Below are 14,388 nucleotides of genomic sequence, written 5' to 3'. Positions count from 1 at the left end.
CCCCCGCCCTAAATAATTAGTAAAAATAAAAATATTTCCTCCTACTTTTCCTTGATTTCAACATATAAAAGCACAATGGCAGTACAGGTGAATCAAACAAAAATGACTAATCATTTATATATTGTAACAAATTAAGATTCAAACGCTTATTGAAAAAAGGTGTTTATATTTAGTATATAATTTTACCTTGAACTGAATTATTAATAATAGGAAGACACATGTGACCGACAAAAAGTACCCCTTTTGTTTAAATTATAAACTATTTTTTTCAATGTAGTCTTATTGAAAGTATAAATAATTTAATATTTGTGAAAAAAATTTCTCATTTTATTTTATCTATTGTATTTATTAATTTATATTTTTATGTTTAATGTGAATTTATGATCTTATTTTCACTCATCATAAATTAAGACTAGAAGTAAAAATAAGAAATATATATTTTTTTAAAAATAAAATTTTTATTAATAAGTGAATTACGGCGAAAGTGGAGAGTATATACAAACACACTAACGTGCAATAAAAGTTTGAAAAAAAAAAATACACGTAAGCACAAAATGATGAATTAGCCTGCAGATATAAAAACTGCGTCTGGTGACGGTAACAAGGACGAGAAGTTATCGAGATGTGGATATTTATAACTCTCACCCTCACTCTGACGCTCCCGCTTCAAAATCACCTGCTATTTCCTGTGAGTAATGTTCCAACTTCCAGGCCCAAATTCAATTTCAAATTCCCAAATATAGCGTCTTTTTTTTCTTAATTTAATTTCAACGCGGATTCTCCAAATTTGAGAAGCTGAAATTCTTATTTCAGGCTCTGAAGTCTGAATTGATCCGACTAAGCCCAGTCCCAACATTTGCGTGCCAAGCACAAAGATGAGCCCTTGCTGCGACCAGAGCACGGGGGATCAGCACGCTATAGCTAATCCCGGAATGGAGGATCCTAAACTGAGGTAGGTATTTTATACTCTGTTTTGCATCGAGTAGTCTGAAATGGGTTGTACATGAAAATGGAGTCACATTGTTGTGTGGATTATTTTAGGGGCAAGAGAATGGAGGCAGATGAGGGTTTGAATACCGTCGAGTGCCTCAGAGGAAGATTGCTCTCCGAGAGACAGGCTTCTAGGGCTGCAAATGAGGAAGCAGAGTCTATGGGCAACAAGGTATTCTATCACTTTCGTGAGTCACATTGTGAAGCTTTTTGACTGACAAAACTTTATTCCACGTATCTATTATTATCTGCTAAAAAATAATAATTTCTTGGGGTTTTGGGTGTTGCGCAGCTGGTTGAGTTAGAAAGAAACTTCGAGATGAGATCGATTTAAGAGAGAGAGCGGAGAGAAGGCTCAGAAAGCTGAATAAAAAGCTTCAGTCCCTGAAGTTATTCTCTACATCAGAAGAATCGGAGCAATTATCTTCCCTGGAGAAATCTGCAAGCTTTTGCGGATCTCCCGCAGGTAGCTTTGCTTCCAGAGATTCAGAGGCGAGTGAAACTAAGATTCTTACAACCAACCCATCTTTGTCAGAAATTGCAATGCAGAGTGTTTCAGAACCCTCGGCTCCCATGGATAAAGGCCATGATTCTCATGGTTCTGCTTCTGATAATTACACCCGTGATTCAAATTCAGATTGTTCTTTCCTCGAAAATTCAAATTCTCTGGATTTGAACAATGATGATAGCAGGTATCCAGTTTCAACATGCAGAGTCATAGCTTTTACTGAAACATTCTTATCTTGTAACCTCTTTTCTTTAAGCTGGCTAATTCTTTTTCCCTGTCCTGTGTTCAAGTTCGACCTCTAGATCATCTTCAAAAGATTTCAGTTCTCAAGATTCGAAGAATGATGAATGCAGGTAATATTATAAATTAAGTAGTTTGTGTCTGTGAAGCTTGGTTTCAAATTTTGAAACTGGCATTTTGTTTCAGGCAGTCTAGTTCAAGCTCAAAATCCTCAGTGACAGAGTGCGAGGATGATGACAGAGATTACATCGACAACTCTCTGGCATTAGTGCCAGTGAATTTTCCAGTAACAACTAAAGAGGCAAGAGAAGTAAAGCCAGTTCATGAAAGTGTAATTGAAGCTCTAGATGCATTGAGGCACGCGAGGGAGAAACTTCTATGCTCAATGGGAACAAGGCATATGATTCAAGTTGGCCCTACCTAAGCCATCACGCTGATATAGTAATTATGCTAAGCCATTTTTCTAGTCGTGTTGATGTATGATTGGAAATGAGATTAGTTGGCTCTGAAACTGGAGGAAGAAAGAGTAGAGATAATAAGATGACTAGCCTTAGCTGGATGGTAAAGTTGTTTTTTTTTTTTATTGGCGTGTCGCTTGTCATATAAACCATGTGATGTAGGGATTTGCTGTCAGGCTGAGGTTTGAGCCATGGGGTCCGAGCTCTCTTTTGGCCATATTCTTTTCTTGTGCTTTTCCCCATTCACTTTTTCTTTTTTCTTTTTTTTTCCCTGACAGAAAGAGTTTGAGTTGTGGAATAAGGTCCCTTGATTCTTGTGACTTTTGCCACCATTAGTCCATTACACTTGGTGCTTATAAGTACTCGGCCACATGATTTTTTTTAGTTTCATGGCGAGTTTAATTTGTACAATGTAATCTTACAAGTGTCAGGCAGGCCTGATCTGGGGAAATGCATTTTTCTGCGCCTTTGGTTATATTGTGCATCACCTGATGTCTTGTCAAAGGACAACGAAGTTACTAATTTGAACCCGAAATCATCGGTGGACATGTAGGAGCAACAATGAACATTAGTGATATGTCAAAATAATGTAAAATACTTGATTACTCGCTAATTTTTTGACCAATAGGTTTGGATCTTTTCCTTTATGGCAGTCAGAAAGAGTGTGCTCTGTTTTTTTTTTCATCGTTGAAAGTAAAAGAAGATTAGAGAGTCCAATTTTTTTGTTTTAGATTGGAAAGCCGAGACTTGAAAGAATCGGAGGGTCCAACTAGAAGGTTCTGTGTTAACGCATTTCAGGGCTACACAATAATGGTTCCTTCTCTAACGGTGAAGCCTAGTCCGCCACCCCGCCCAAAAAAAACAAAAAGAAAAAGAAAAACAGAACAAACAACTACAACATTAGGTTTTGTTTTATAAATGGTTAAAGAATATTTCTTTAATATTTTATTTTAATCCTTTAATTTTATAAAGTATTTTTTTAGTCCTTTAATTTAATACTATTAGTTTTATTCTAACAAATTTTTACATTAAACTTTTAAATATTAATAAAATATTTTCATATAATATTGAGTTTAATTTTTTTAAAATAATAATAATTGATGTAAAAAATAATCATTTAAAATTAATAATGTTAGGGTTAAAAAACTAAAAAAATACTTTACAAAATTTAAAAATTAAATTGAAATCTTATATAAAACTAGATGACCAAAAATATACTTTCATATTTTTAAAATGAGTGGTCATATTAGAAGATCAATAGTAATATAAAATATAAAACTGCATCAAATTAGGCTTTAATTTTTAAATGATTAATCAAAAGCTTCAGTCTTTCAAGCAAGTGTATAAATTCTCTATTAAACACTTAAACTGCTCTATTTTAAGTATCTGAAACAAGGTTCACTACTGTTCTCCTCATGATCTCCTCTGATTCAAGTGCATGCAAAGCATTTTTGAATGTAAGCGCATCTGTGTAGTTGTCACTCTTGACTTGAGTTTCCAGCTTAATTATATGTGCGTGCGTGCGTGCGTGCGTGTTAGTTAAAAAAAACACACAAAATGACGAAACTGAATGTGCAACACAACTCATAACAGCCTTAACTTGATCGAATTGTAGTTCAATTTTGGTACGTGTTGTTGAAGTGAGGTGGAATTGGAGGGGACAAGTGAGCCGAACAATTCCCCAAATAAATGCTAGAAAAACGGCAACATAATTCAGAAATGGATGAGAGAAAACTAAGTTTGCGACGTTGGAAAAGGAATCAGAAAACCATGTTGGTGTCTTAATATTAGAGAATTCATGAATTATTGCAATTTCCAAGAAGGTGTGTGGATACGTGTACCACATGTTTTTGTGTCTGCGTAGCCTCAAATCTTTCTCACCCTCGTGACCCTTCGCCATCAGAAAGCTCCAGTTTATTACACCCGCTACAACACACATCTATTCACAAAGGCGATGGCTTCATTTTCATCTCCTAAGCAAATCTTAATCTCAATTCACAATTGACTGATATGGCAAGATTGGTGAGCCAGTGCTGCATAATCCTGCCAGATCCCTCTTCACATAACTACAGTTCTACAGTTCAGGGGTGGAGTTTCCATGGCGTTTCTAACATGCTTCCTTGCCATTGCTTTGTTTCCTTTTCGGCTTTCATCTTGTTAATTTTTTTTAGGTACAAAAGTGAAAACAAAAACGTGACTAATGCTTTTTTGACTTTACGATCTGTTAGGCCCCTACATTTGTTTCCGCAAAACAGTAAGATGATTAAGAATCGATAAAGTGAAACTAAGAGGGAAAAAAAAGGCCCGGTCACAATTCATTGAAATTGTATAATTTATTTTAATATAGATATTTGCATATAATATATTTATTATTTCCTCTGGAATCAAACCTACATAGAAGTTGCTTCTCAATAATTAAAGTCGACATGGAGAGAAATGTTAATAGAATTTGTATGGCTATAAGATGAATATATGTAGCAACGATAATAGTGTGTGAAAACCTGCCTGTCACAAACTGTGAATGATCGCGAAAGGTAAGCCAAGAAAAATATGACGTAAACCCAGAAAAGAGTTCCCTAAAACAAAGGACGGCCGCTTTAAAAGGTGATGGAACTGAAAATCTCGGCAAAGGAATGGAAGACTCGCAGAAACCCACTTGGCCACACGAGCATCGAAATCATTCATAAGGGACAACGGACAAGGATAACAGTGTCAGACTCTGTAGTTGAAATCTCTCTCCATTTCCTCAACTTGGATCTCTCTTTCTGACACTCCTCTGAAGAGGAACATCATCTGTCAAGAACATCCACACACTTCTCCTATCCCATTGCTCCCTTTGATCCCTCAGATCTTCGACCATCTCTGCCATATTGAATCTTCGTGTTCTCTTACAGCTATCTCTGTTCCTCACATATCCCACACCCTCTTACCCAGTTAACCCATCCAGCTCAGATCCAAGGTACACGCGATGGAGTATCACCACTCCATATCGATATTCTTTGTACTTGCATGCTAACTATGTAAATCTCACCAAGTTCAGTCCATACCCATTTGTTCATTTCTGATGGGTATATAGCTCCCTGGTCTGAGATCGTGTCTTTGGGTGATATAAATGCAAAGGAAAAAAAGATAAACATTTTCTTAGATTGACGAATTGCCAGGAGAAATGGTTAAATCATGCTGGAAACCATCTGTGGAAGGTGAAGATGGAGAAGGGAGCGGGAAGGTTGACGGGTTGTTATGGCATAAGGATTTGGGCAACCATGTGTATGGGGATTTCTCAATGGCTGTAGTTCAGGCCAACGGTTCATTGGAGGATCGAAGTCAGCTTGAATCTGGACCCTTCACTTCAAATATTGATAACAATATGGGTTCTCAAGGAACCTTCATAGGTGTTTACGACGGTCATGGTGGATACGAGGCCTCCCAGTTCGTCACCGACAATCTCTTCTCCAATCTCAAGAGTAAGCTCTTACCTTCATCATTACACTAATCTGGTTTTTGACATTTCTAGTTAGTACTTATTTTGCCGTGTGATCCAGGACTCGCAGGTGAAGAAGGAGGTGTGTCCGAGAATGTCATAAAGAGGGCATATTGTGCAACAGAAGAAGGATTTCTGTCCATGGTGAAGAGAAAGTGGATGAGCAAGCCAGAGATTGCATCCACAGGGACGTGTTGTTTAGTGGGGATAATCTGCAATGGGATGCTATATATTGCAAACTCCGGAGACTCTCGAGTGGTGCTAGGAAGAATGGAGAGGGCTACAAGAGAAGTAGCAGCTATTCAGTTATCTGCAGAACACAATGTTAACATAGAAATGGTGAGAGATGAAGTTCGATCAAAGCACCCCTTTGATCCACAAATCGTGGTGCTCAAACACCAAGTTTGGCGCGTCAAAGGCCTCATCCAGGTACAGCAAGAAAACAATATCAGCTTTTGGACGGCCTAGAACCAACGGTGTTCAAATACCCTGTTTAACTACAAAAGCTTGTGTTTTTGCAGGTTTCGAGATCCATAGGCGATGCATATCTGAAAAAGGCAGAATTTAACAGAGAGCCTCTGCCGTTGAGGTTTAGATTGGCCGAACCATTCTTCAAGCCTATTCTTAGCTGTGAGCCGTCAATATCAACGCAGAAACTCCATCCTGACCATCAGTTTCTCATATTTGCTTCAGACGGTTTGTGGGAACACCTTAGCAATCAAGAAGCTGTTAACATAGTCAGCAATTACCCACGTAATGTAAGCTTCCAAATGTAGTGGATCATGTTTTTTTGTGTGTGTGTGTGTTTCAGAGCTTGTGCTTGGAATGAACAGTGAGAGGTGTGTTGATGGAACAGGGAATAGCGAGGAGGCTGGTGAAAGCAGCGATGAGAGAAGCAGCAAAGAAGAGAGAGATGAGACTGGCGGACCTGGAAAAGATAGAAGCAGGGGTGAGGAGGCACTTCCATGATGACATAACAGTAGTAGTTGTATTTCTAAACCCCAAACTCATTGAAAATAATTCTCCCTGGGGTTCTCCTCTTTCAATCAGAGCAGGTTGGCCCGCCAATCCATAGCCCAAATGATCCCCTTCAATCGCTGTTTGAGAATTGTTGTACAAAGCAGATATATAGATTGTTTCCTTTCGCATCGCACTCCCACAAGTGCAGCATCTATTTCAAGCTAAACTACCCAGGGGGGGGGGGGTTTATCGATGACCCAAGTTATGTAATAGCAATGAAATGTTAAAAACTTGGTCACGCATACACACGTTAATCACCACCCATGAAGTGTATAATCAGAGCAGATTTTGCGCTCCCCACTCTCTCTCGCAATATAAAATCGATAAAATTAGTCATATGCCAAGAACTAATGCAACTCATTTCATGCAATACACAGTATGTGTGTCTAATCTTAACAGTTTCCCTCTTATCGTTTTAAAGCATTCATTTCATTCACTTCAGAGAGATCATGCCAAATAATGGCGTTCACAGGTTCGGTTGAACCGAATCAATCAGTTCATTATAGTCTTATTTAGCTTTTTCTCTAATTTATTTGGTTTGATTTAGGTTTTGATCAAATTTAAACATTTTTAATAAAATATTTTTTATAATCATCAATATATATTTATATTTATTGATAATTTTTAACTATTAATTATTATTTTCATAAAAAAATATCTTGAACATAAAAGAATTTTTTAATAATTAATTAACATATTCAACTATTAAAAATTAATATATTATTTTTAAAACACTTGATTATAAAATTATCTCAAACAATTATAAATAACATTTAGTTAATTATAACTTATTTTTATTAATAATTTACAAATAATTAAGCTTGGTAAAGGAAAAAAACTCTGATAAATTTATAAAAAAATATATAATAAATATAATAAGATTTAATTTGGTTTAGTTTAAATTTTTAGAAGCAAAATTCTGAACAAAACCAAATCAATTAAAAAAATCAAACTAAACTTCATTTACAATCAATTTTAATCAATTCAAATTCATTTGATTTAGTGTGATCAATTTGAATTGATTTTGAACACTCTTAAATTACTAAATATCTATGTCCTATTTGGGATAGGAAAATGATTTAATGAAAATGAAAGCAGGGATAAAAGTAAAATTTAAAAATATATTTGACATACACTTGAGATAAAAATTTTATTTAAAAAATATATTTATATTTTCGAATGACTATTATACCCATCAAATTAAAAAAAAGGGGTCTCCACCTTCACAACCATCACTGCACCAAGCCCTAAACTACGGAAATCATGGAACACCCAACAAACATGAACTTCCTCATGAACCAGATTTCAGAAAAATACATGAACTTTCCACATTCATTGAAGAGCATGAACCAGCAGAAAAATACAACGAAAAAACATAAACTCAATTGTTCCTCAGCAATCACACCAAAAAACAAAAAAAAAAAAATTCCAGAGATACAGATCTGTAAAAAACACCAGTGGCAACCTATATATGTATCAATCCAAACCTCTCCTGCTCATTGTTCCTCATCGTCAATGCTTCACTCTGAAGTTTTCCTTGTCTGCCGTCGCCCTCAAGCCCGCCTTCTTCACTACCCCCATTACTCCGATCTCCGTCGTTGTTGCTCCCTACTTCCCCACTCTATTTTCTTCACTCTCGTTGAACAAAATCGACGCTCGCATCCTCGGAGACGGAAAGTTTTGAGAGTGGTGAGAGGGGATTTCTGCACAACCATTGTTTCCGGCTTCTGCACTGCCACTCTCACCGATGGCGCCGGCCACGGAAAGAGAACGACAAGAGAACACTGATGATGGAAGGAGGCCTGAGATGATGTCGGTCAGGCAAAAGGAAGGGAAGGAAGGGATATCGATGGTTGAAGGCAAAGGGTTAGGTTGAAAGAATGAAGGGACAGAAGTGTCTCAAATTTCATAAACAAAGGCATGGTCAGTTCCATGAGAATTAATCCAGTTCCACCTAGTTCCATAAACAAGTCACTTCCATGCTTACCAGACACAAATTTCAGTTTTCACTTTCACTTCCTAGTTCCTTCCCTCCAATTCAATCGTACCAAACAAGCCACTAGTCTTTATGGGTGGAGAAAGAAATAAAGACTAACTATCTTATCTATAAATTACCTCCAACATATTTCACTTGATAAAAAATTTTAAATTTTATTAACTCTATTTAAAAAATTTAATAAATTTTTAATTTTACTCATATTAAACATATATATTTTAATAATACATTTTATTTCTAACATTCAATGGAAAAGAGAGAGAGAACTTACCCCAAAAAAAAAAATTAATAGGTGACTCAATTAAAAAAATAAAACACAGAAAGCATTTATTTATTTTGTCTAGGATCATTCATATGGAAATGAACTGAAGTAAATAAAAAATTTATAACTAGTTTAACGCTTGGAATGCCAAATTAATGTGCGTGTAACTTCAAAATATTATCCACCAAAAAAATTAATAAAATATAATTACTATATGTAACGTTATACTTAGAAGTTTATGTCAAGTGCGTAATTTATAAAACCATAACATATAATATGAATAATGACTTAATTTAAACTAATTGTGATACATAGTAAATATCACATCTAATTTCAATTTACAAGATTAAAATACGTTTTGCGTAGCATTCATTAAAACAAATAAATATCAATATATAGTAAAATTCATAATAAGCCAAACTATTTAAAATACACTAAGATCATGTTTGCTTACAAGAAAGGAATAAAATGAGTTGATAAAAAAAATAAAAATAAGATAATAAAAAAAAACAAGTGAACACATTCATAAAGAAGGAGAAATAATTTAATTCAAACAATTAAAAATTATGATTTATAAAATTTTTAAAGAATACAATAATTCCCACATTTATAATAAATATTAATAAATTTTTTCACACTTCTCATAAAAAAAGTAAATTAATTTATTTTTATCTTAATTTCTTCAATTAATTTCATTCTATTTTTCCTAATAACTAAATGTGACCTAAACTTTTATAATATAATTTGACAGCGTAGAAGAGTTTTGATATTGGAGCTGGGTGCTGAAAAATCTAAAAACCTAGGGAAGAGGTTATCTAGGCTGACACAACCTTTTTAATTTGTTGATCAGTGATCGCTACTCGCTACTCGCTACTCGCTACTCGCTATATCCTCTTGTTTCAGCGGCTCTATCGCATAACAGTATAACAAATAGCACGCGGTTCATGAAAATACCTCTTCCCGAATAGCAACTTAGCAAGGCAAACCAAGCCAGTTGCATAAATATTGACTGCACCCAACAACGATAAGCAATAAGCAATAACCCTTCTCAAAACTCACATCAGTCGCAACCATACTCCATCTCAAAAGGATCGATCGCATTCTCGAATCTGTCTGGTTCCACCATCACAGGAAACATTCACGTCTCGTCTCAAATGACAACGAATTACAACTGCAACGTTAAAAACAAACAAGTGCTAGCCAAAGCTTTTGTTTCACGGCTAAAAGCTGGCATAGATGCACAAATTTTGCAATTACGATTAGAACAAAAAATTTATGATTCCCCAACAAGAATTCTCGGTCCTTTTATTCATCATTGCTAACTAGCAACACAAATAACCCCCAGACACAAGATACTTCCAGAATTTCTACCAAACGAAAAACTAGAAAAATATGTTACAAAAGATGACGACAGAAGAAGGAATAAGACACCCCCAATCTTCCGTCCTATCTAGCTGAATGTACAAATCTAAAGTTGGCAACTGCGAATACTAAGTGGCACCTTCAAAGAGTTTACTTGTAACAAAATGCTGCAAAGATCAAAAAATTGGAATCTACAGCCTCAAAATAACCTCAATTTCAGATTCTAGAAGAAAACATCCGCAGAATTTAACCATACCAAGTTTTCATTTGTCAAATTCAGCTTAATCATTTTCAACCTTGTTTTTCTCCAATGAAGGCCAGAAAACAGTGTCAGGACCATGAACTACTATCTGTGCTAAACCAGTGATGTAAACCACTAACTCTAGGCCAAAAGCTATTGAACTTTTTTCAAAGCACCATAACATAGTCCATCACACCACTTTACTAGCGCTATACAACCAAGTAAATGTGCTTTAGTCACTACTCTCAAACAAGATTTAAAAAAAAAAGAAAAAAGCCATAGGAGATTGCACCATAGCATAGGACATCACAATTCCTAGTGAACATCAAGTCAGAAATGGACAAGGGAAGAGGAGAGAGAAAGAAATCTGTCAAAAATGCCAAAATATAGCCATTTTTAATATCATGTCAGGTTTTTATCTTTCATTAACGTAACATCAAACTTTTCATTCATTTTTGAAAGAGAACCAGCATTACCAGTATTGACAATGAAATGATGTCAACTCTAAGAATTAAGCAGAAAAGAGTTCATCATATCCGCTGCTATTTATGGGCTTACCATCTTCACTATCACCCCCCCCAAAAAAAAAAGGGACAAATGATGCAACTTAAACTTATTTTGATATCAGTGGACTTCTAGACTAGCATCACAATGCATCCTGCAATAGCATAATCAACCTGGTATTGCCATTTAGCACAATGATTATGGCCATTTGACAAGCAGCATATAAGGGATACTGACTTCCTAGCAATGATGGGGAGGGGTGAAGGGACCAAAGAAGCTTCTTTCATGCAAAAGGCAAGAGCTTAATCTATGTGCTCAAATAAAGATGAAAACTTTTCTAGGCTGTAGATTCCAAAATTCTGAGCTGGGCAGGTTTTAAGATAAGCAAACAATTTGAAGATATCCGTTGATTACCCCATGGTGTCACCCAGTAAACTGACACCACAAGAAATCTTTTTCAGTTACTTAAACTCGGCAATGTCTTAGAGGAAGTAGAAGTAGCTGCATCCAGGGATTAGTATGTCAACAAGTACACACGGTATGAAGGCCACTAGGGGAATCTTTAGCTTCAAAAACTAGACCTGCAAAAACGTTCAAGTGAAAAGTCAAGCATAATGTCGGATTCACCAATGGGGTAAGTAACAAGAGTAGAAGTCCATTAATTTGTTTAGAACAATAGCTAGCTAAACAGTAACTTACAATATAATTCAACTAGTAATGAAATAAGCTACCAGTCATGCCCCGCCTCCTGCTTTGCCAGCAACAGCTGCCTTCTAGTTTAAAGCCAAAAAAATAAAATAAGGCAAATGGAAAAACCCTGCATCATTTTTTCCTTCTATCACTTTAGAAAATAGACAAAAGGGCCTTACTGTCTCAATGTTTCCCGTGCCATTAACTTGGGGTAAAGAACTTGACGGAGGATTTGAAAACCTAATAGCAAAGGTCATGAAGGAGTAAAAAGTTGGCCCGCACACTCAATTCTTTATATGTTGCAACAGACACTTCCCCTATGTTATGGGTAAAATTAAATATGATATGCACCTGAGTGCTCTTGCCTTCCTTTTATCTTCCTCCAAGGGATCAGTCTTGCAAACTGGTGCAAACCTAGCAAGCCTAGCTTTCTTCTTTGCCTCCTCGTCAGCAGCCGTAGGTGGAGAAGGCATCCCAAACCTGTTAAGAGATAAATAACACTATTGTTATATCATGATTAAAAAGACTCCCCAATGTGAAGCCGTGAGAATAGAACAAAGATATGGAATACTAAATAAAAAACATTCAGCCGATTCACTTAAGCCACGTGAGAATGGGAAAAACCTCTCTGCTCTGGCTTTTCTCTTCAACTCATCGGATTTTGATGTCTCTGGTGCTTGTAATGTGGGCCCAGTGCCAAACCTACAAGAAGTGTTGTTTTCTCTTGATAAGAAACACATATAGCCGATAAATGCTACAGGGTATCCATCCATTGAGTTTGGTATAGAAAAGTAATATTCCTTGAAAAGAAAGGTTAAGATAATTCCAAGCAGCAAAGCACTCAACTTCATCAGCATCCAACACACTAGAAACTTTTACCCTAAAAGCTCTCCAATTACTCTACCTACGAATAGCAAATTTCGACGCACACTACTCCATCATTAGTCAGCTAACGAAGTACCTCCGGCTTAGCATTTTTTATCATGATATACCCAGCGCCCCAACACGAATTGATGTAGGAAAAGCTTATACACAATGAGCTGATGAGGAAGAATTAAAAATTATATATATAATATATTCATACTCGCCAATGAGATTGCAAGATAATCTAGGACCTGAAAAAGATCTTTACATCGGAGATTTCCATGATTTATTTTAAAGGGGGGTTAGTGAAGCAATTCCGCTATTAATCTTCCATTGGTGCTCAATTCCTATAATAAAGTAACGTATCTTGACACATACAACAAATAACCACAAAATAATTAAAAAGCATTGCATTATATGATTGCCGTAGAGATGAAATTCAGATAACTGCATCAGAAAAAAGTAATATGTAAAACCTTTCAAACAAATGTAGTGGCCAACCACTTAAGGAATGTATTCTATGAAAAAGAAATGAACGCACATACACCAAAAAGAAATGTTTATTGGATCTTCGGGTCCAAAACCCTCGAAATAAATTCGACGGAGTGAAACAAGTACCACTGTAAGAACAAAATATTGTATCTTTCCCAGAGATCCAGTGAAAAACATGGAGTTCAAGCACGCAACTACTTCGCGCCCTGCATGCACCTCGAAAAGAAAAGGGCTACACGAGAATATATATACACAACACTACCTTTCCGCTCGGGAATTGCGCTTCTCTTGCTCAGACAACTGCACAGAAATCCCGAACCGCTCAGCTCGGCGAATCTTCTTCTGGATATCGGAAACCGGCGCATCCTTTTCAGCAACAGGAGGGTTCAATTCAGCAGCCCCCTTCAGAGAGGCGTCGGTGGTGGAAGGCTGAGGTTGAAGAGACGAAGGAGGGGTTATAGAAGACGCATTGGTCGAATCTTGAGAAGGATCGGGGTCAGGTGTGGTGGAAGGGGGTTGAGCGAGATCTAGGGTTTTCTTAGGGTTATCTTCGGGAAGATTGTCGAGAGTCGGCTTCTCCGTGTTGGTCGCCATTGGGTTGGGAGATCGGAGCGGGGAAGCGCGCAGAGAATCGCAGACCGCGTGAGAAGGGAGCACTCCAGAAGCAAAGGCAATTGGGCCGAGTGAGGATTCCCGCAACAATTAGACCTGCAAATCAAATCGGCTCTACCTGATTCAGTATTTGCCTATTTGCCATGCTGATTTGGGTAGGACATGTATTTATTCTTGGACAAAACTTACACTTATTTTATTTAAAAATATAAATATTTTTAATTAAATTTTATCTTATAAAATAATTATTTATTTTTAAATTAATCTTATTTTTTATATTTATTCTTATTAAATATCCTATAATAAATATAGTCATTATCAATATAATCACTTAAAAAAAATAATTATTACATCTCAAAAGACTAAAAATACCTTACATTTTTAAACATATAATTCCTCAAAAAATGTCTTATATTTTTAAATGTGAGAGTACTATACATGAAAATATATCTTTAATATATTTTCCTCCAATGAATTGCTGCTACCTTGAATGATCTTTCCAGCTCACTAATTAATTCTTCTTAACAAGTCGTCCATATTTAGCTTTTAAAAATTGAAAGAAAATAAATAAATCTAATTTTTGTCCCAATTAATCCCTGTATTCGCTGATATTTTTGACACTCTCCTATTGTTGCCATGAGGTGCTCTTACAGCAAAACAAGAAAGAA

At 36.0% G+C, this 14,388-nt stretch overlaps 3 protein-coding genes across 3 annotated transcripts; 2 read left to right on the top strand and 1 right to left on the bottom strand.

The window, feature by feature from the left end:
* The first annotated feature begins 611 nt into the window (after positions 1–611).
* LOC129307236 (uncharacterized) lies at positions 612–2,671 on the top strand. The gene is made up of 6 exons (XM_054948132.1): positions 612–688; positions 814–952; positions 1,042–1,162; positions 1,283–1,682; positions 1,789–1,851; positions 1,925–2,671. Exons 4-6 carry the CDS (start codon positions 1,534–1,536, stop codon positions 2,160–2,162), a joined length of 450 nt encoding a protein of 149 aa, XP_054804107.1. The 5' UTR covers positions 612–688; positions 814–952; positions 1,042–1,162; positions 1,283–1,533; the 3' UTR covers positions 2,163–2,671.
* A 1,972-nt stretch (positions 2,672–4,643) lies between these two features.
* LOC129305143 (probable protein phosphatase 2C 38) lies at positions 4,644–6,851 on the top strand. Its single transcript, XM_054945095.1, has 4 exons — positions 4,644–5,660; positions 5,739–6,106; positions 6,199–6,435; positions 6,534–6,851. The coding sequence occupies exons 1-4, from the start codon at positions 5,363–5,365 to the stop codon at positions 6,750–6,752; spliced, it is 1,122 nt and encodes a 373-aa protein (XP_054801070.1). The 5' UTR covers positions 4,644–5,362; the 3' UTR covers positions 6,753–6,851.
* Positions 6,852–10,214: 3,363 nt separating this feature from the next.
* On the bottom strand, positions 10,215–13,847 carry LOC129306967 (protein MODIFIER OF SNC1 11). Its single transcript, XM_054947799.1, has 6 exons — positions 13,371–13,847; positions 12,377–12,454; positions 12,104–12,232; positions 11,932–11,992; positions 11,762–11,835; positions 10,215–11,643 (listed from the first exon to the last, which is right to left on the bottom strand). The coding sequence occupies exons 1-5, from the start codon at positions 13,700–13,702 to the stop codon at positions 11,797–11,799; spliced, it is 639 nt and encodes a 212-aa protein (XP_054803774.1). The 5' UTR covers positions 13,703–13,847; the 3' UTR covers positions 10,215–11,643; positions 11,762–11,796.
* Positions 13,848–14,388: the final 541 nt, after the last annotated feature.

This window comes from Prosopis cineraria, unplaced genomic scaffold (assembly GCF_029017545.1).
Source record: "Prosopis cineraria cultivar Desert tree isolate PC_DT_omini unplaced genomic scaffold, ASM2901754v1 PC3, whole genome shotgun sequence".
Classification (NCBI taxonomy): Eukaryota; Viridiplantae; Streptophyta; class Magnoliopsida; order Fabales; family Fabaceae; genus Prosopis; species Prosopis cineraria.
The sequence above is the reverse complement of the archived record's forward strand: the minus strand, read 5'-3'. Positions and strand labels throughout refer to the sequence as shown.

What these genes read in the sequence shown, in the direction of transcription:
- LOC129307236 (XM_054948132.1), top strand. Translation starts at nt 1,534, where the DNA reads ATGCAGAGTGTTTCAGAACCCTCGGCTCCCATGGATAAAGGCCATGAT. An exon ending in TTGAACAATGATGATAGCAG is followed by an intron (nt 1,683 to 1,788) that starts GTATCCAGTTTC and finishes CCTGTGTTCAAG; the next exon opens with TTCGACCTCTAGATCATCTT. An exon ending in TCGAAGAATGATGAATGCAG is followed by an intron (nt 1,852 to 1,924) that starts GTAATATTATAA and finishes ATTTTGTTTCAG; the next exon opens with GCAGTCTAGTTCAAGCTCAA.
- LOC129305143 (XM_054945095.1), top strand. Translation starts at nt 5,363, where the DNA reads ATGGTTAAATCATGCTGGAAACCATCTGTGGAAGGTGAAGATGGAGAA. An exon ending in TCTCTTCTCCAATCTCAAGA is followed by an intron (nt 5,661 to 5,738) that starts GTAAGCTCTTAC and finishes CGTGTGATCCAG; the next exon opens with GACTCGCAGGTGAAGAAGGA. An exon ending in GCGTCAAAGGCCTCATCCAG is followed by an intron (nt 6,107 to 6,198) that starts GTACAGCAAGAA and finishes GTGTTTTTGCAG; the next exon opens with GTTTCGAGATCCATAGGCGA.
- LOC129306967 (XM_054947799.1), bottom strand. Translation starts at nt 13,702, where the DNA reads ATGGCGACCAACACGGAGAAGCCGACTCTCGACAATCTTCCCGAAGAT. An exon ending in CGCAATTCCCGAGCGGAAAG is followed by an intron (nt 12,455 to 13,370) that starts GTAGTGTTGTGT and finishes CACTTCTTGTAG; the next exon opens with GTTTGGCACTGGGCCCACAT. An exon ending in GCACGGGAAACATTGAGACA is followed by an intron (nt 11,836 to 11,931) that starts GTAAGGCCCTTT and finishes GCTTTAAACTAG; the next exon opens with AAGGCAGCTGTTGCTGGCAA.